Source organism: Thamnophis sirtalis, unplaced genomic scaffold (genome assembly GCF_051295495.1).
Source record: "Thamnophis sirtalis isolate CommonGarterSnake01/CBP01778 unplaced genomic scaffold, rThaSir2_p1.2 scaffold_2, whole genome shotgun sequence".
Taxonomy (NCBI): domain Eukaryota; kingdom Metazoa; phylum Chordata; class Lepidosauria; order Squamata; family Natricidae; genus Thamnophis; species Thamnophis sirtalis.
The window spans coordinates 78,792,657-78,813,886 of NW_028261382.1; the positions used below are offsets into that span (position 1 = coordinate 78,792,657).

General features: G+C 38.2%; 1 protein-coding gene across 1 annotated transcript in view; it reads left to right on the forward strand.

Annotated features, from left to right (window-relative positions):
* The window catches only part of LOC106552489 (zinc metalloproteinase-disintegrin-like ohagin), a 37,549-nt gene that overhangs the window by 8,161 nt on the left and 8,158 nt on the right, over window positions 1-21,230 (forward strand). Inside the window, exons 5-11 of the mRNA XM_087703608.1 lie at window positions 492-568; window positions 3,902-4,100; window positions 6,058-6,120; window positions 8,078-8,149; window positions 17,412-17,581; window positions 18,884-18,968; window positions 19,497-19,627. Coding sequence (XP_087559734.1) covers window positions 492-568; window positions 3,902-4,100; window positions 6,058-6,120; window positions 8,078-8,149; window positions 17,412-17,581; window positions 18,884-18,968; window positions 19,497-19,627 — 797 coding nt within the window. The remainder of the gene's footprint in view (window positions 1-491; window positions 569-3,901; window positions 4,101-6,057; window positions 6,121-8,077; window positions 8,150-17,411; window positions 17,582-18,883; window positions 18,969-19,496; window positions 19,628-21,230) is intronic.

Below are 21,230 nucleotides of genomic sequence, written 5' to 3' on the forward strand. Positions count from 1 at the left end.
AAGTATTCAAACAAGAAAGGCTATATATGCAAGAAGTGTCTTATATTGACCATGTTCTATGTAAGAATGTGTACATTACTAAAACTCACTATTCTACTTATTGAATTAATAGGGCAATCTCAACCAACCAGTTCTTTCTTACTGATAAAAAGCAAACAAGCAAAGAAATAGTCTTGTTACTTGAACAGAACATTTTATAGTCTTTTGTTGACTGTCTGCCCAAAACTTCTTAGTGTTTTGCTATCAGTGTTGCTCTACCTGCAGTGTGACTTTCTTTAATGGAGGCTTGTGTTTATCCTATGTTCATTTGGGGACAATCAAAACTAAGCAGATTTCCTTTCCTCCTCAATCAAAATATTTTGAAATAGTTGATTATTATTCATTATTCATTGTTTCATTAATGTTGTGGAATATATTGGAACTGCACTTCTGCTCATCAAATCACAGTGCAAACAAACTTTAACCAGTGTAGTCCTCTTGCTTCCATACAGGATCACTGCTATTATCATGGACGTACCCAGAATGACATTGAATCAACTGCAGTTATCAGTACATGTGACGGCTTGAAGTAAGAAAGTCTCTTAAGTTTTGTTTATTTTATTAAGAATAAAAATATTATTACTGTTCTTGGAATTGTCATAGTTAAAAAAGAGCATCAGTTTTTCATGCAAATTAATTGGGTGTGATCCAAGATATCTGCAGGATTAAGAAAGACTTTGGATACCAAGAAGAGCTTCTGCCAGCCAGTAGACACAGTAGGGAGCTAAATCAGACCTGTCTAGATGAGCTTTAAGGTCTGTATCTCTTTTGCATATAGGAGCTTATGTTACAGAAAGAAAGGTAGGTTTCAGATTGTGCACCTTACTAGAAAGTGTGTGGAGACAAGCAGACTTTTAATTTCTATCCAGAAATATCTTCTTGATCAGCATTGCCCACCTTCTCCAAGCCTGTAGATAACTTAGCCACATATAAAGATTCCAATATTCAGAAGCGGTTTATCCTTAATCAGATTCAATGCCCTCCCAACAGGCATTACTGAAGGAAAATACAAAAAAACTATAGCTGTATTTATATCGATATCTATATCCATGACATAGATAGGAATGGACTTCCGGTTTGCCTGTTGGACTGTTTTTCACACTCTGGGTGTGTGTGTGAAAAATGACTCTAGAGACAGCCCTCAAGTCCATTACTGAACTTCCGGTTTTCCTATAGTGCCATTTTCCATGCTCCAGAGGCTTCAGAGAAGCCTCCTGAAACTTCCAGAGGGCATCCAAATGGGTGGGGGGCTGTTTTCACACTCTCCAAGCTCATAGAAAGCCTCTGGAGCTTGGGAGGGCGAAAAATGATTCCATCATGGGCCAAAAACTAGGAGGAAAGACAGGGTCAAGCGCGGATACACACAGGAGGTCACGCACATAGCAATATGGGTGTGGGCATGCCTGCATAGAACCCCCCCTGTGCTCCCCCTGTTTTGGTATGTGATGGGAAAAAGGTTAGCCATCACTGATCTATACCTTTACCTTTACCTTTACCTATATCTATACCTATACCTATACCTATATCATCTATATCATTTATTTCTATCTCTATATCTCACCATCTCTATCTCTATCTCTATATATCTGACAAAATGTTTTCATTTTATAAAATAAAATTTTACATAAAACCAAATCTTTCAAACAGGTTTCGTCTTCATACAAGTATTGCACAGATATTTCATGGTTATATTGAGACTGTTGACTTGGTTAGTTAAGAATTGGTTACCCATTGAGGGGTCCCATACACTCTGTGTGTTCAGTTGCTTTTTTGCAGACATTTCTTTACCTAGTAGGTACCATCATTAGTGCAGTTCAGCCCTGAAGTACAAATATTGTCTATTATCTCTGGCAGGCCAGGGATAGAGGATATTCCTCTATCCTGGTGCTTCTTGACCTCTCAGCGGCCTTCAATACCATCGACCATGGTATCCTTCTGCGGCGCCTAGGGGAGGTGAGAGTGAGAGGCACCATTTTACGGTGGTTCTCCTCTTACCTCTCTGACAGGTCACAGTCAGTGTTGGTCGGGGGCAAAGGTAGACCCCTAGGCCCCTCAAATGTGGTGTGCCACAGGGTTTGGTCTTGTCCCCCCTCCTATTTAACATCTACATGAAGCCACTGGGTGAGATCATGTGACCGAATGGGGTAAAATACCACCAATATGCGGATGAAACTCAATTGTATCTTTCTGCCCCGTGCCAGCTCAGTGTAGTGGTGGACGTGATGTGCTGATGCCTGAGGCTGTTAGGATCTGGATGGGGGTGAACAAACTTGTGCTCAATCCCAGAATGCAGCCGCGCGAGTGATTGTGGGCGCACCACGGTTCGCCCACATAACACCGATCCTCCGTGAGCTGCACTGGCTACCTGTTGATCTCCGGGTGCACTTCAAGGTCCTACTTACCATTCATAAAGCGCTCCATGGTAGTGGATCTGGCTATTTGAGAGACCGCCTTCTGCCAATTACCTCCCTTCGTCCCATCAGATCGCATAGAGTAGGCCTCCTCCGAATTCCATCCGCCAGTCAGTGCCGACTGGCGACTACACGGAGGAGAGCCTTCTCAGTCGCAGCTCCGATGCTATGGAACAATCTCCCCGTGGAGATCCGCACCCTCACCACCGTCCAGGCCTTCCGCACAGCCCTCAAGATCTGGCTATCCCATCAGGCCTGGGGATAAGAGTTTACTCTCGCCCCTCCCGAATGTTGAGTGAATGTTGTGTTTTACCACTAATTATTTTTACTCACATTTTCTTTTTGTGTTTTGTCCTGCAGTCCCCTCCCCTATTATTGTAAGCCGCCCTGAGTCCCCTCAGGGAAAAGGGTGGCCTATAAATGTTTAATAAAATCTAAAAAATCTAAATCTAAAAAAAATCCCGATAAGACTGAGTGGCTTTGGATGTTGCCCCCGAAAGACTGCTTGGACAGTCCATCCTTAACCCTGGGGGGTGAAAATTTACACCCCTCAGAGAGGGCTTGCAATTTTGGAGTCCTCCTAGATTCACAGCTGAAACTGGAACATCATCTGTCGGCTGTGACCAGGGGGGTCTTTGCCCAAGTTTGTATGGTGCACCAATTGCGGCCCTATTTGGATTGGGAGGCACTTCAAATGGTCACTCATGCCCTTGTCACCTTGAGGCTGGATTATTGCAACGCGCTCTACATGGGGCTACCCTTGAAAAGCGTTCGGAGACTGCAGTTAGTTCAGAATGCGGCCGCGCGAGCGATATTGGGTGTGCCGAGGTACACCCACGTTACACCTGTCCTCCGTGAGCTGCACTGGCTACCAATTGGTCTCCAGACTCAATTCAAGGTTATCACCTTTAAAGCCCTACATGGCTTAGGGCCAGAGTACCTTTGAGACCGCCTGCTGCCACATACCTCCCAGCGGCCAGTAAGATCCCACAGGTTGGGCCTCCTTCAGATGCCATCAGCCAGACAGTGTCGGCTGGCGGGCCCTCGGAAGAGGGCTTTCTCTGTGGCTGCTCTGACTCTCTGGAACCAGCTACCCCCAGAGATCTGGACAATACCCACTCTCATGGCCTTCAGGAAAGCTGTAATAACTTGGCTGTTCCAGCAGGCCTGGGGCTGTTGACCTCACTGTTGAGGTCCAGCCCTGATTAGAATGAATGTATGAGGGTGTTCCTGTTTTTAAACTGTTTCTTTTCTCGTTATGTGTTTTTTTTTCTTATTTTTTGTAAGCCACCTGGAGTCCTTTGGGATCGGGAGGCATATAAATATATTTAATAAAATAAATAAATAAATAAATAAATAAATAAATAAATAAATAAATAAATAAATAAATAAATTATTGATTATCCATCTTTAATCACCCTATTCATTAAGAATGTCCTTTTTTTATACAGAGGACAATTCACGCATCAAGGTGAGACGTACCTTATTGAACCCTTGAAGGTTTCTGACAGTGAAGCCCATGCAGTCTACAAATATGAAAATGTAGAAAAAGAGGATGGGACCCCCAAAACCTGTGGAGTAACCCAGACTACTTGGGAATCAGATGAGTCTATCATAAAGACCTCTCAGGTGTCTATTACTCCTGAAGAAGTAAGACTTATATTAAACCCTTAAATATATAACTATTTGAGAACAGGAATACCCTTATTTGTTTATAAATTATAAAGTAGAAGATAAATTCTCTGGAATAGATTAGAGGAACATCCACTTCTGAAATTCTATTTCAGCCATGCTGAACAATAAAATATGGAAACTTAATGAACAGAAAATTCATATTCCAGATATATAACATTTTTATGATCATGCAAACTTAGTTTAGAGATTTGGTTCAAAATGGATTTAATTGAATTTGCAAACTTTCTAAATCAGTTAAAATGTAATCAAATGATCAAATTGGATGCCACTTTAATGCATGAATAGAACAGGGGTGAAATCTTCCTGGTTCACCCAGGTTCGGCTGAACCAGAAGGGACGACTGACATCAATTGTCTAAACCGGTGGTAAAAATCCCTGGTGGCCCCACCTCTGTCCACCTGGTTGCCCTGCCACTGCTCACCTCTTACAGCTGCTCAACCCACCCATCCAATCTGAATGTTTCCCCTTCCGTTCACAGCAGAGCTAAGATAGACTCAGGGAAGGAGGGGGAAGGGGGAACCATAAAGGGAGCAGCAGGTCTGCTGTGAATAGAGGAAGAAACATTCAGATTGTCTCTGCCACAAAATTCAACTTTAAATGCAACAGAGACAACCCAAACATTTCTTTCTCTCTTCACAGCAGAACTGCTGCAGCCTGTCCCTTTAAGATAATCCCCGGGAGGGAGGGGGATGTGGGAACCATAAAGGGAGCAGTAACTCTGCTGTGAATGGACTCATACACACTTTTTTTCCTACCGGGTTCTGTGGGCGTGGTCTGGTGGTGGGGGTGGCATGTGACTCAGTGGGCATGGCTACGAGTGACATGGAGTTGGCCATGCCCACTCAGTCACAGGACCACCAAGCCACACCCACAGAACTGTTAGTAAAAAAATGAATTTCACCACTGGTATAGAGGACTTGGGATAGGGGGAGAAACTGTTTTGAAATATTAAAACAATGTCTAATAAACATAATCTTGTCTTAATTTTCCAATTTGATTTGAACCATATAAATGAATTGAAGTAATGATGGAATGAAAACTGAATCTGGTCACATATGATCCTCATACTCACAGTGTTTTCCTCCATTACTGGAGGCAGAATAAAGTTGAAGACAAAATATTGCATCCAAAATCACAGACTGCTTGATTGATCACTTCAGTGTTTATGGCAATAGGAAACTCTTTGTCCTCCGCAAGTTGTGTTTTATAGTCACCTTCACAACTTGAATGTTCTAGTCTCAATGTCAGGTCATGGTCACTTTATTCAACCTGGATCTTATGCAACAGGATTAAGAAAGTGGCTGTCAGACAGCAAGGAAAGAAATTGCCCCATGGAATTGGCAATCTGACCTTGCAGTGCCATATGCTGAAAAAGCATGAATACATTTTCCTATGGAAAGAAGGAAGTAATGCAATTCATATGGTTCAAATCTTAGCCATAAGGGTAGTTCCTGAGCAATTTCGGTAGGTTAATTGTAGAGGATGACATTGGAATGCAGGAGGGAGGGGCTTTTCCTTTCCAAGAGAAATACAAGTAGCAGAAATTTTGAGATTTCTTCACTTGCTTGTTAGTATGCCTATAAATTTTTTTAGAAGTAGAGATCCATCCATACACACACATACACACACACAAACACACACACACACACACACACACACATTTATCTCTAAATGTAGGCACAATAAAATTCTGACAATGGATGCAGTTGGAAACAAGTGCCATACTATATTATGTACAAAGGAAATGATTCATGGCATGACAAAATCTCTCTCTATAAATGTCTTCTTCAAAAAAATAATATTTCTGAAATTCCAAGGACTTTGACCAGGAAGTAAACCATGCAGATTTCTGAGTATCTGATGATCTGTTGGCTACAGGGAGTAACAAGCTTTTGTTTACTGTTCTGTTTAGGAAAAAGACTTCTTGGAGGACAAAAAATATATTGAGCTTTACATAGTTGTAGATTACGTAATGGTAAGTATCCTGGATAGCATTTCATTTTCTTTCTTCATTGAGCACAAAATTTTGTTTCTATCTTTTATTCAAATAACATTCAAACTGGATTGTATCTTAAAATGTGCTTTATAATAAACTTTGATTTTTTTTTTGTTATTACATTCAACTAATAGGTTTAAGATACTTTTGAAATTTAACTATACTCTAATTTGCATATTAGTTCTTCCTAGACTACATCTAAATTTTAATTATACTTTATCTAGAAATGCCAAGATCAGGAAATTGAATGCAGAGAAGATAAATGAAATTTTGAAATGGAGAAAAGAGTAAAAAGGAATCATCATACATTTCTTCTACTTGGTCAATCTTGCATTCCAAAATTCATGAGGAAAATTTTGAATTAGTGGGTGGATAGGCAAATCTGGGTGTCTTCCTTTCCCTTATTTTCTCTTTTATTTCAAAACTATTACATTCAAGTAGCTTTTTAAATTTTATTTAAATATAAATATATAATTTGGCATCCATGCTTCCCAGCATATTTTTTATTTATACTTTTGCTTGAGATGCAATTTTAAATTGTTTCCCCAACAGAAAATGTTTTGATTTATTTTTATGAATATATGCATTTGAAATTGATTTCCTCCTTATGTGTACCTGTGCATGTGTGAATTTCAATTTATAGCTGAATTTCAATAAATAGATTGTTTCAAGGAATCATAATTAAGAACTTTTAATGTTCATAGTATCACTCAAATTAAATCTATTTTCTCACCAAATTAAATCTATTTCTTGAATAGAAGCTAACCATTGGCTAATAGAGAAGAAAGATCCACATTTGACTTAGCAAATCTCCTTTACAGTAAAATAACTCTTTTTGGCTGTCTCTAATATTTTCCCCAGCAAAATAATATAAGATGCATGAGCTCAGACACCCAGACACCAGTTTAAGCTTTCTCCTTTAGTACTATTGCAAAAGGGAAATTTTTATGCAAGCTCTTTTCAAGGAAATTGGTCTCAGGCTGATGTCATTTAAATTCAGGTTCCTCCTCCTCAGCAGGGTGACTAGTGAAATTCTGTTATAAAGTTATTTACTGCAAAAATATCAGCTCTTTATTCTGCCACAAAGCATCTTTCGCTGTGGAGATACAATATAAAATTAGTACTTTGTTAATACTAGGATTTTAAAACATTTTCACATTTGTTTCATTGCATTGGATGGAGAAAGTTGATTGGAAAGGTAATTTATAAAAGTATTCTTGCTTTGGGAAATTTTATGTGGGGATGCCCTTTCCACAGAGTAGACAATGGTCAGCTAAGAGGCAGCTGAGCTCATAGAAGGAATGGGGGCATGGAAAACATTACAGAGGGAACCTTCCATAGTTTCTTGGACTGTGAAGGTGGATAGACAGATGTCCTTTCAGACATGCAGGATTAAGAACTGATAATATTGTTTATGTTTCTTTTTGGGACTTCCATGCAAGGCTGACATTCAAGGTGCACCTCTGAATTTATTTTACGCCACACCTTAATTTATTTTCCTCTAGCTTTTGGGGGTTTCTCCAAAACATTCTTGCACTATTTTTTTGTCCAAGTTGACAACACATGAAGAATCAGGTGGATAGTACAGAATGATTATCGCACACATCCTTGAACATGGAAATATAGCATTCAATGAAGGAAAGTATTTCAGTAGGCTCACCAACATTTTTTCTAACCAGGCAGAAAGACCATGTGTGGTGCTGAAAAATTAATAACATGAATATATTAATAGCACAAATGTAGGTTAAAAAATAATCAGAAATGAAAAGAATTCATTGGACAGCTTGGCTATAAAAGTATTATTTTTGTCCAAATCAGCAAATTCAATGATTCTTAAATCTCTTTCTTTCCCTGACATGTTCTTTCTCTCTCTCTCCCTCAATCCTTCCATCCCAAAATTATTGTCCCTTTTAATTTTTTTTTGTCTTTTCTGTAGTTCTTGAAGTACAGCAGCAACAGGACTTTTATAAAGATGAGAGTATTTGAAATGGTCAACTATATAAATTGGGTAAGAAGAAATGGCTAAAGTTGTTTCTGGTTTTGGATTAAAATTCTCCCTGCCCCAATGCAGATTTTCATTGTGTTCACATAACAAAATTAATGAGTAAGGCGATTTAGGAGATGGACTTCTAAAAGAATGTTGACTTTTCTGGTTTTGAATGTGCCAAAACTCCATCATTTGGTAAGCTGGTGATCTAGCATGGAAGCCTAACTCAGAAAATGGGTTAGTTTAGTAACTAGGTTAATAAGTCTCTTATGTGAATACAGCCACTGTGTTGGGAGGATGCAAGTGCAAAACTATTACAAGAATTCAGTCAGTGCGATATCTCTGTAATTGGATCCTTTCAGGGCTGTGGTCAATCTTCTGAATGTGGAGATTAAACAGAAATGGACAGAGTAAGCCTAGTCCAAACTCAACTGATTACGAAGATGACCCCTGAGAAGAAAGCAGGAGAGAGGAACCCAGTTTGAGTTGGATTGGGGCACTTGTGTCTGCTGCTGTCCTATTAGCCTTGTTGACATCTTCACTGTTGATCATTTGTTAGAATCAGGGGGACAACAGGAACATCAGTGGGTGAAATCTCCCTTTAATCCTCCTCCTCCTCTTCTGTTCTTGATTGAAGAGAATAATCACCTGGTTCTTGTTTATCATTTTATTTCTTATATGGTATAACAATAACAACAACAGTAGTAGTAATAATAATAATAATAATAATAATAATAATAACAACAACAACAACAACGTTACCTTAACAACCTTAACAGTAATAATAACGTTACCTTAACAGTTCCTAGGTCCTTGCTTAGGACTCGAGCTGTTGAGCTACCAACCAGCCCCAAAGGCTGTGAATCTCACCAAAGATTAACCACGTAATAATAATAATAATAATAATAATAATAATAATAATAATAATAATAAGAATAAGAATAAGAATAAGAATAAGAATAAGAATAAGAATAAGAATAAGAATAAGAATAAGAATAAGAATAAGAATAAGAATAATTGATAAGATTACAATCATAGACATCGCAATACCAGGTGATAGGAGGGTCGACGAGAAGGAATATGAAAAAATCGCGAAATACCATGACTTAAAAATCGAAATTCACAAACCAGCAGTGGTAATTCCAGTAGTAATTGGCACACTGGGTGCTATTCCAAAAACACTGGAATTACATTTAAAACAGTTAAAAATTGACAAAATCACCATCAGTCAAATGCAAAAAGCCGCACTGCTTGGATCTGCCAGCATATTACGAAAATACATTACGATGTCCTAGGCCCCTAGGTGGGGCCCGACTAGTAATCAATGCCAATTCTGGTGAAACAACTGTCTGGTGTGATACAATTCTATTGTTGCGAATAATAATAATAATTGATCAGTGGGTGCAGCAAAATTTCACAAACTGACTACGTACAACACCATGACTGCATTGAAAACATCATTCACTGGAAATTGTTTGGATTTGAGTACAGCAAAAACCACTGGGATCATTAGGTTGAGAAGGTTTTAGAGAATAAGAAAGTCAAGATCTTGTGGGACTTCAGAATCCAGACTGATAGGCACTTGGCCCACAACACACCTGACATAACAATAGTTGAAAAGAAAAAAGTATGGTTCATTGACATTGCAGTACCTGGAGATGCACGAATTGAAGATAAACAACAAGAAAAAATTACAAAGTACCGGGACTTGCAAATTGAAGTTGAGCGACTGTGGAAAAAGAAATTGTGTATTGTCCCAATTGTAATTGGAGCCCTTGGAGCAATACCTAAAGGGCTACCTCACTATTTGGAAATTTTAAATTTATCAGACTTGAACATTCTGATTCTACAAAAAACCACCCTATTTGGAACAGCTTATATCCTCTGGCGTTACCTTAACAGTTCTTAGGTCCTTGGTTAGGACTTGAGCTGTTGAGCTACCAACCAGCCCCAAAGGCTGTGAATTTCACCAAAGATTAATCACATAATAATAATAAATACTTTATTCATTAAACATTAAACTCAGCCAACTGAACATTCAAAAATGCATTAAAAATGCCAGTGATTGGTGTTAATGGTTGATACGGTTTGCTGCGAGCATCCTAGGTATCAACCAAGTACCTTCCTAACATATAAGATGTTCCGAGTAGCGCAGTTTTGTGCAGTTTGGCAGGTGTTATTGCAGGAAGCTGCAATTTGTTGATGTATCTTGTAAAATTCTTGAGCATGGTGCCAAGTGCCCAGATGACAATGGGTATTACTGTTACATGCTTTCATCCATAGCTGTGTAGTTTCAATGGCCAGGTCGCGATATTTCATTTTTCTAGTTCTTTTTCTTCGACTCTGGAGTCTCTTGGAACAGCGATATCAATAAACTGTACACTTCAGCCCTCTCCAACCATGATATCTGACGTGTTGTGCTCCAAATGACAATCCGTTTGTATTCAAAAGTCCCACAAGATTTTCACCTTCTCATTTTCAATGACTTTTTCCACTTTATGTTCCCATGACTTTTCCTGATACAGGTAAATCATATTTTTTACATAGTGACCAGTGGATTAATTTAGCAACTCAGACATCTCTAGTTTTGTAATCAATTTGTGCAATTTTGCTGCATTCACATATTAAATGTGAAACAGTTTCGACTTTGTTATTGCAAAGTGGGCAGTTTGGGTTGTCAGTGGATTTTTGTATCTTCGGTTTCATGGCATTAGTTTGTAGCGCTTGTTCTTGAGCAGCCAGTATTAAACCTTCCATTTCTTTCTTGATAGTTCCCATCTTAAGCCATGCCCAGGTCAAGTTGTCATCACATTTTCCTTCAATGTTTTTCAAGTCCTGTCCAGGCAAAGCTTTGGTTTTCCATCTATTTAATCTGTCATGCAGCTGTTTTTCCTTATATTCTGCCTTTATTTCTGTTGTTTCTATGCTGTTCTCCATTATCACAGCCTGCTGCAATTTTTCTGTACTTTGGTTCACATAATCATTCAAACTTTGTTTTTCTTCTTCTACAGTTTGATGGATTTGCAATAGCCCCATGCTCCCTATTTTTCTCAGCAGGTACAACCTGTCAATGTCATTTCGTGGATGTAAAGTGTGGTACATATTCAAAAGTTTGCATGTTTTCCAGTCCAAGTTTTCCAGTCCAGCCAGAGTCCAGTTGATGATTCCAGCTGTGTAGCGTATCTTCCAGCTGAGTAGCATATCATATTATTATTATTATTCGCAACAATGGAATTTTATCACACCAGACAGTTGTTTCACCAGAATTGGCATTGATTACTAGTCGGGCCCCACCTAGGGGCCTAGGACATCGTAATGTATTTTCGTAATATGCTGGCAGATCCAAGCAGTGTGGCTTTTTGCATTTGACTGATGGTGATTTCGTCAGTTTTTAACTGTTTTAAATGTAATTCCAGTGCTTTTGGAATAGCACCCAGTGTGCCAATTACCACTGGAATTACCACTGCTGGTTTGTGCCATAATTGTTGAATTTCAATTTTTAAGTCATGGTATTTCACAATTTTTTCATGCTCTTTCTCAGCGACCCTGCTATCACCTGGTATTGCAATGTCTATGATCGTAACCTTGTTTTTCTCAACCAGTGTGATATCTGGTGTATTATGGGCCAGTATTTTGTCCGTTTGTATGCGAAAATCCCACAAGATCTTGACCATCTGATTTTCGGTGACTTTTTCAGGCTGATGTTCCCATCAATTTGTTGCTGTTTTAATATTATAATTTTTGCACAAATTCCAATGGATCATTTGTGCTACTGAATTGTGCCGCAATTTATAATCAGTCTGCGCAATTTTTTTTTTACAGCAGCTGAGTATGTGATCAACAGTTTCATCAGCTTCTTTGCAAAGTCTGCATTTGGCATCATCAGAGGATTTTTCGATTTTGGCCTTAATGGCATTTGTGCAGATAGCTTGTTCTTGGGCAGCCAGGATTAGTGACTCTGTTTCTTTCTTTAATGTACCTGCTGTTAACCATAACCAAGTTTTTTCACTGTCCACTTTATCTTTTATTTTTTCCAGAAATTGGCCACGTGATGCTTTGTTCTGCCAACTCTCCATTCTTGATTTTATCACATCTTTTCTGTATTCTTGTTTCGTCTGTTGGACCTTCAATAGATTTTTGTTCTTTACTTTGATTAATAGATGTTCTTGACTTTCTTTTAAATAATCAGCCAGTGCATATTTTTCTTCTTCAACTATTTGCTTCACTTGTAATAATCCTCTGCCACCTGATTTTCGGGGCAGGTGTAGTCTATCAGTGTCACCACGTGGATGTAGACTGTAGTGCATTGTCATTAGTTTCCTGGTGTTTCAATCCAGAATTCCAAATCAGCTTGTGTCCAGTTAACTATGCCAGCTGTGTATCTTATAACTGATATTGCCCTGGTATTTAGTGCCTTGATCATATTTCCACCATTCAATTTAGATTTCAAAATTTTCCTAACTCTGTTGGTGTACTCTCTCCTGACAATAGTTTTTACTTCTCCATGTTTGATGTTATCCAACTGCAGAATGCCTAAGTATTTGTAGGCTTCATTTTCGTTGCATTTAATTAGTTGGCCATTGGGCATTTCAATTCCCACACATGTAGTGATTTTGCCCCTTTTTATGGATACAGTAGCGCATTTTTCCATGCCAAACTGCATTGAAATATCGGTGCTGAATACTTGGACTGTGTTTGTCAGTGATTGGATTTCTATTTCTGACTTTCCATAGAGTTTCAAATCATCCATATATAATAAATGCAAAAAATTTTCAGCTTCTTTGGCTGTTTGGTAGCCTAATTTCATTTTTTTTAAGATTACTGATAGTGGGATCATTGTGATGATGAAGAGGTGAAAGTGAATCACCCTGGAAAATTCCTCGCTTGATATTAACCTTTCTGTAGTTCTCATTCCCTACTGCCAACTGAGTTCTCCATTGTTTCATTGTCTTTTCAGTAAAGGATGTAATATTTTTGCTAAAGCCAGTTGTTTCTAAGCATTTTATGATCCAACTATGTGGCAATGAATTGTTGTTGTTGTTGTTGTTGTTGTTGTTGTTATTGCGTGGTTAATCTTTGGTGAGATTCACAGTCTTTGGGGCTGGTTGATAGCTCAACAGTTCGAGTCCCAACCAAGGACCTAGGAACTGTTAAGGTAACATCAGAGGATATAAGCTGTTCCAAGTAGGGTGGTTTTTTGTAGAATCAGAATGTTCAAGTCTGATAAATTTAAAATTTCCTATTATTATTATTATTATTATTATTATTATTATTATTATTATTATTATTATTATAAACAATTGTATCACAGCAGCCAGTTGTTTCGCCGGATTTGGCATTATTATTATTATTATTATTATTGTTGTTGTTGTTGTTGTTGTTGTTGTTGTTGTACAATTGTATCACAGCAGCCAGTTGTTTCGCCGGATTTGGCATTGGTTACTAGTCGGGCCCCACCCAGGGGCCTAGGACGTCGTAACGTATTTTCGTAATATGCGTGCAGATCCAAGCAGTGCGGCTTTTTGCATTTGACTGATGGTGATTTTGTCAATTTTTAACTGTTTTAAATGTAATTCCAGTTCTTTTGGAATAGCACCCAGTGTGCCAATTACCACTGGAATTACCACTGCTGGTTTGTGCCATAGTCGTTGAATTTCGATTTTTAAATCCTGGTATCTTGCAATTTTTTCATGTTCCTTCTCGGCGACCCTGCTATCACCTGGTATTGCGATGTCTATGATTGTGACCTTATTTTTCTCAACCAGTGTGATGTCTGGTGTATTATGCGCCAGTATTTTGTCGGTTTGTATACGGAAATCCCACAAGATCTTGACCATCTGATTTTCGGTGACTTTTTCAGGCTGATGTTCCCACCAGTTTGTTGCTGTTTTAATATTATAATTTTTGCACAAATTCCAATGGATCATTTGTGCTACTGAATTGTGCCGCAATTTATAATCAGTCTGCGCGATTTTTTTACAGCAGCTGAGTATGTGATCAACAGTTTCATCAGCTTCTTTGCAAAGTCTGCAATTGGCATCATCAGAGGATTTTTCGATTTTGGCCTTAATGGCATTTGTGCGGATAGCTTGTTCTTGCGCAGCCAGGATTAGTGACTCTGTTTCTTTCTTTAATGTACCTGTTTTTAACCATAACCAAGTTTGTTCACTGTCCACTTTATCTTTTATTTTTTCCAGAAATTGACCATGCAGTGCTTTGTTCTGCCAACTCTCCATTCTTGATTTTATCACATCTTTTCTGTATTCTTGTTTTGTCTGTTGGGCCTTCAGTAGATTTTTGTTCTTTACTTCGATTAATAGATGTTCTTGGGTGTCTTTTAAATAATCAGCCAGTGCATGTTTTTCTTCTTCAACTGTTTGCTTCACTTGTAATAATCCTCTGCCACCTGATTTTCGGGGCAGATATAGTCTATCAGTATCACCACGTGGATGTAAACTGTAGTGCATTGTCATTAGTTTCCTGGTTTTTCGGTCCAAAAGGTCCAAATCAGCTTGTGTCCAGTTAACTATGCCAGCTGTGTATCTTATAACTGGTATTGCCCAGGTATTTATGGCCTTGATTGTATTTCCACCATTCAATTTAGATTTCAAAATTTTCCTAACTCTGTTGGTGTACTCTCGCCTGACAATAGTTTTTACTTCTCCATGCTTGATGTTATCCAACTGCAGAATGCCTAAGTATTTGTAGGCTTCATTTTCTTTGCATTTAATTAGTTGGCCATTGGGCATTTCAATTCCCTCACATGCAGTGATTTTGCCCCTTTTTATGGATACAGTGGCGCATTTTTCCATGCCAAACTGCATTGAAATATCGGTGCTGAATACTCGGACTGTATTTGTCAATGATTGGATTTCTATTTCTGACTTTCCATAGAGTTTCAAATCATCCATATATAGTAAATGCGAAATTTTTTCAGCTTTTTTGGCTGTTTGGTAGCCTAATTTCATTTTTTTTAAGATTACTGATAGTGGGATCATTGCGATGATGAAGAGAAGAGGTGAAAGTGAATCACCCTGGAAAATTCCTCGCTTGATATTAACCATTCCGTAGCTCTCATTCCCTACTGCCAACTCAGTTCTCCATTGTTTCATTGCCTTTTCAGTAAAGGATGTAATATTTTTGCTAATGCCAGTTGTTTCTAAGCATTTTATGATCCAACTATGTGGCAGTGAGTCAAATGCCTTTTTGTAATCAGTCCAGACCATATTCAAGTTCGTTTTTCTGTTCTTACAATTTTCTAATATCATTTTATCAATTAGAAGCTGATCTTTTGTGCCCCTGCTCCTTCTTTTGTTGCCTTTTTGCTCTACTGGCAAGATGTTGTTTGTTTCCAAATAATCCATCATGTTATCTGCAATAATGCCTGTGAGTAATTTGAAGGTTGTTGGTAAGCATGTTATTGGTCTATAGTTTTCAGGTGTTGTTCCTTTAGTTGGATCTTTCTGAATCAAGTATGTTTTTCCAGTTGTCAACCATTCATCAATTTGGCCCTTTTGTAAAATTTCATTCAGTTGCCTGGCCAATATTGCATGTAAACTGGTCAGATATTTGAGCCAGAAACCATGTAATTGGTCCTTTCCAGGTGATGTCCAATTCTTTACCTTTTTAACTCGATTTTTGATCATCTCAGTTGTTATTTCTAATACTTGCATTTGTTTGTTGCCAATGCTTTTCTCAAAGTCATGTATCCACTTTGCTTCCTTGTTGTAGTCCTTTGCATTTTCCCACAATTCTTTCCAGAATTCAACTGTGGCCTGCTTTTCTGGTTTTTCACTTTTGGTGTCACCATTCACATTTAGACTTTGATAAAAACGCCGTTGCTCTGATCGAAATTGCTGATTTTGTTTATATTGGATGATTCGTGCCTCATATCTTTCAATTTTTCTAGCTGTTGCTGTTATCTGCTGTTTTACAATCTTTACAGCTTCATTGATGTTTCTTGTATCCAATCTATATCTTCTGATTAGCCGATCTATGATTTTGTTGTTTTTAAGCCGTTGCTCATGCATGTTCTTTAAGTTACTAGCATCTGCCCTTAATTTTTTGATTTTTTTGTTCTAGACGGATTTTCCACTTTGGCTTTGATGCTTTTTCTGTTGTGTGACTAGGTACTTTAATTTTAATGCCTAGTTCATTAGTGACTATTACAGCTGCGCTGTACATTAACTGGTTTGTTTCCAAGATGGATCCCGGTTCAATTGTTGAAAACACTGCATTAACCATTTTCATGATAGGGGCCAAAATTTTCTTAGGCACAGTTTTTAGTGATGGTAAACGTTGCCTTTCCTCATTAAGCAGAAAATGTTCCATGATCTTATCCTTCAATTCTTTTTGTTTTTGAGTTAGTTCATCAGTTGGTTCAGTGATAACTGGTTCTAGTGGTGGTGATGTTATTTCCTCCCTGAGAGTTTCTTCTGGGAGTTCTACTATAATGTCTTTAGTTGTGTCTTGAATATCAGTTATTTCCGCTTGTGATATTGTTTTTTGGGTTTTGCAATTTGCCTGAATTTCCTCATGTTCAACTTCACTAAACACTTTATTCCGTATAATAAATCGCCTTTGATCTGCTAGTCGTTGTTCACTAACATTTGAATTTGGATATTGTTGTTTCCATAATTCATACATTCGCTTTAAATATCCTCTTTTTTCTGGCTCTGAGTTGTAGTAACAGGCCATTATGGCACGGTTTTCATCTGCACTATATTTTTGTCGTTTTGTTGGCTGGTCCACTTGTAGCCCACTTGTCGACGGATGTCCAGGGACCCCAACATCCGCCGCGGCCCTTGTTAACCCGCGCGACGACCGATGCGGTATGGAATTCTTATTCTTTTTTTCACCATATTGTATGGGTTGGCAGGGTTTTTTTTACGGGACCAGATGCCAACCTGATCCCAACCTTCCTCCTTTCTCATCCGGGCTTGGGACCGGCAACGGCGGAGTTTTTATTATTATTATTATTATTATTATTATTATTATTATTATTATTATTATTATTCCAATATGTGGGCTCCTTGGTGTTGTCTGAACTTCATGGTTTCCTTGCAGACTTCATTAAACATCCTCAAGCAAACTACTAAGCTCAGATAGCACCAAGAATTCCACAGTTCAACCTTGAGCTATTGAGATTCTCTTTTATTGATTCCCAAATCTTTTCCATTTCACTGTCCCATAGAGGCCAATGTCCATTGCTTTTCAGTTTTGAAATGTTTCTCAAAGTTTACTTCTGTTTCATTTTCTGATTGATGCCATGTCTATCCCACAGGTTTATACAGCTTTGAATATTCGTTTAGCATTGGTTGGCGTAGAAATTTGGTCCAACGGAAGTAAGTTTGTGGTCAATGCATCAGAGGACGATAATTTGTACTCCTTTTCAGCATGGAGAAAGTCAATTATGCTGACGCCCAAAAGGAATGACAACGCTCAGTTACTCACGTAGGTCTCATTCTGGAGAAAGGGAAAAGTGGGGCAGGGAGTGGAGGATTATGGGAAGGTTAGTGTTTGCACAGAACTTCCTCTCTGGGTTGCATGCCTTAAACATGTGCAAATTATATTCTGGGTCAAAATCAACCATTTTTTTCTTACATGAGAATTAGTTTTGAGAAGTCCTTGAATAATTGCAGGTCAAAATTTCAGCTTGATTTCATTTCACCTGAATCTAAATTGAAACTCAAAACAACTTTAATGACAACTTTAAAGTTTGTCTGAATGTCAAAACTTTAGGATATAGAGGGAACTGCCTGTGGCCCAGAGAATTTTAATCTCTACTCTGAAAGTCTTTTGGCATATGTAGAATGATGTCCTTAGAAGTTAGAAGAAAGCTGGGATCTATTTTTCTTCCCATTTCCAATATTTATTAGTAGCCAAATGATTTTTCAGACTTTCCGGTTTATAATAACAGCATTTTCTCCAAATGTTCTCAGGATGAAATTTTCAAGTGGAAAAATGAAGAATGCCACATCAATTGATATCTAAGAAAAATTATGAGCCTAATTATTTGAACTAAATTGGTAGAAATCTCCAAGAATAAATTCAAATATTAAATATTGGGTAACACTTGTGTTTAGCAGATTGTATGAAACTATCTCCTAGATTTTAATCTGATCTGGTTATAGAGTTAAGCTTTTATATTCTTGTAGAATTTCATGAATGGGAAATTGGTAAGTTTATTGACTTATGGTCATAATATATTGGAGAAATAACAATTCTGTTGTGAGCAATCCTCAGATGGAAAGCAGATCAAAGTGAAAGTATAAAATACAAAATAAATAAATAAATATCCATATTATTTCCCCTCAGATATTTATTTGACTTATAACCCAATCTCCTTTCCCAAGGTCACAGTAGTCTTTAATAACAACACAGCTAAATTGATAGAAGAAACTTATTTTTTTTAAAGAAAAGTTGCATTTGGGCTTTTCACTGTACATGGAATGTGAATTAACCCAATGGGTTGGATTCACACAATGTGTTAATTCTTTTCCCCAACCTAGCTAAGGCTGACACTAGCGAAGCATAGCGTATAGTGAAATTGAATCGAGAATATGTTTAACAGATCTGGTTGGTTAAATGGTTTGTGTGGGTAGAGTCTAAATTGAATTATGACGTCCTGAAAACCAGCAGGAACAGATGGGGTTAGGGGTTCACAAAAAAACATAGAGGTTTCTATAGGCCCCAAGGTTATAGATTATGCTTCCAGCTTCTATAAACTGTGTCCCCTTCATTATTTTCCTATAGGGCTGTTGACCTAAGTGGAGGAACCGTAGGATACTCTTTCATTGGCAGAATGTGTAGCACTCGGAGATCTACGGGAATTGTTCAGGTTGGTAGAAATTACCTGTTTGGACTCAATGAAAATGTATATACAGGTATGTAAGCTCTAAGCTAGTAAAAATGAAAAAGAATTAGTAAATCTTCTTGCTTTGAAATTCTTTTACAAGCTGTGGTGGCACAATGGTTTCAATGACTATTGCAAACTTGCTCTGCCCATTGCCAGGAGTTTGATCCTCAGTGCCTCAAGGTTGACTCAGCCTTCCATCCAATAACACGAAAGCCACACCCACCCAGTCACATGACCACCCGCACCAAGCCACACCCACAGATCCAATGGCAAAAAGTTTAGATTTCACCACTGAGTAAATCAAGTGCTATTGCTACTTGAACAAATAAACTGTTTCCCCCCTATCCAGGAAATCCAATTGCAGCTTTGTAAATTATTAACCTCTTTTTCTAATTCTTTGATTTTTCATTAGAAAGTGTTTGAGTAAAGGTATTAGCTCAATGCTAACAATAGCTGGATTCACTTTCGATTTCTTGCAGACTAAAAACAAAAATATTCTCTTTTCTTCAGGATCATGCCAAACATGCATATTTCGTTGGGGCTACAATGGCTCATGAGATCGGTCATAATCTGGGCATGAACCATGATGCAAATTCTTGTACTTGCACGAAAGGCCCATGCATTATGGCTGCTAGTGAAGGGTAAGTATGAAAGGAAAAAATACTGCCTTTCAAATCAAGTTATATTTAAATGGTTACAATTAATTGTTAAAGTAAATATGCTAAGAGCTTAAAAAATAAAATGGTCTGAGAATTACACAACAGTGGGGTTTGGCCATATGTGTGTCACTTTACCTTGTGTAATTAAAATGTGTTGTACTTAAAAAGATAGGACTGCTCCAGAGGTGGGTTGCTCTCGGTTCGGCCCGGATTGGGCAAACAGGTAGTAGCGGTGGCAGGAGGCTCAATCCACCCACCCAGATACTTCTGCACATGCACAGAAGTGTTGTGCATGCGTGCGAGTCACACAGGAACACACATGAACCAGTAGTAACAAAATTGGCAACCCACCACTGGACTGCTCTCAACAATTGAATATCCATCATTCAGTAGCTTTCTTCAAAACACAAGAGTTTGGAGAAATAGTATAGGAAGTATAGCCAATAAACCAAATATTAATAACTCTGATAGAGAAAAGAGGAAGCCTATTGAGATGTTAAAGACTTCCCTAAAGTGGGAAGAAGTTATAAGCAGAATGGAATGAAATGATTCTGAACAAGGCAACAGGTGGAAGAAAGAGATAAAGTAGCATCCTTTCTGGCCTCAGCCTTTTTTCAAGACACATTCTATCTCTCACATATATTGCAGCCTGCTGAAATAAACATGGAGCAATGTATAGGTAGTCATTGACTTGCAACCTGGTCCTCACAGTTACAACTGTCACAGCCTCCTCTCAGTCCCGGAATCAAAATGCAGGTGCCTGGAAACCAGCATGTATTTATGGTGGTTGCAGCATCTCATGAGACCATCATGTGCAACCTTCCCAGCTGTCTTCTCATATGCAAAGTCAATGGAGGAAGCAGGATTCCCTTAACGACTGTGTGATTCACTTAACACCTCCAGTGATGTGATTAACAACTTGTGATTGTATGTTGAGGACCACTTGTATTTTGTTGCTATTCAATAGTTAGGTTTTATTTCATCATGAAAGAAAAGGGGAAAGGGACGGGGAAGGGAAAGTGGATGGAATGGGAGGAGATGAGAGGAGAGGGGCGGAAAGGAAAGGAAAGGAATGGAATCTTCTCGGGAATTTCTACTGCAAAATACCCCATGATCTTTAAGATTTTTGTATAGCCTCAGTTAACATGCCACCTGTTGACAAATTTCTGGTTTCTACTGCTAAAGCCCTGGGACTTTGTAGCCTCATATTTTATGCTACAGCAATGAAATCAGGAAGTATGGAGAATACTATGTAGCCTTTCCCATCCTTACTGAAGGATTTTGTGCGTCATTATTACTTTTTAATACTTCAGATCCACTTCTTGGCATTTTGTGCAGAAGGCTTTGCTTAAAGAACAACGTGCTCAAAAATCTTCACCTAATGGATCTGGTGCAACTTTGACTTTGGAAGAAGTCCATGTTGTCCATTTATTAGCCACCAGCAGACTGTCTTTGGGTTCTGGCTTTCACCCTGATATTAGAGAAGAAGTCCAATAAATATATTTACTTTTCCTTTGCCTTAAAACATTCATTTGTTATAAAAAGTAGAACCCCTCTAAAATAAGAAAAGAAAAAGAGGGTCAAA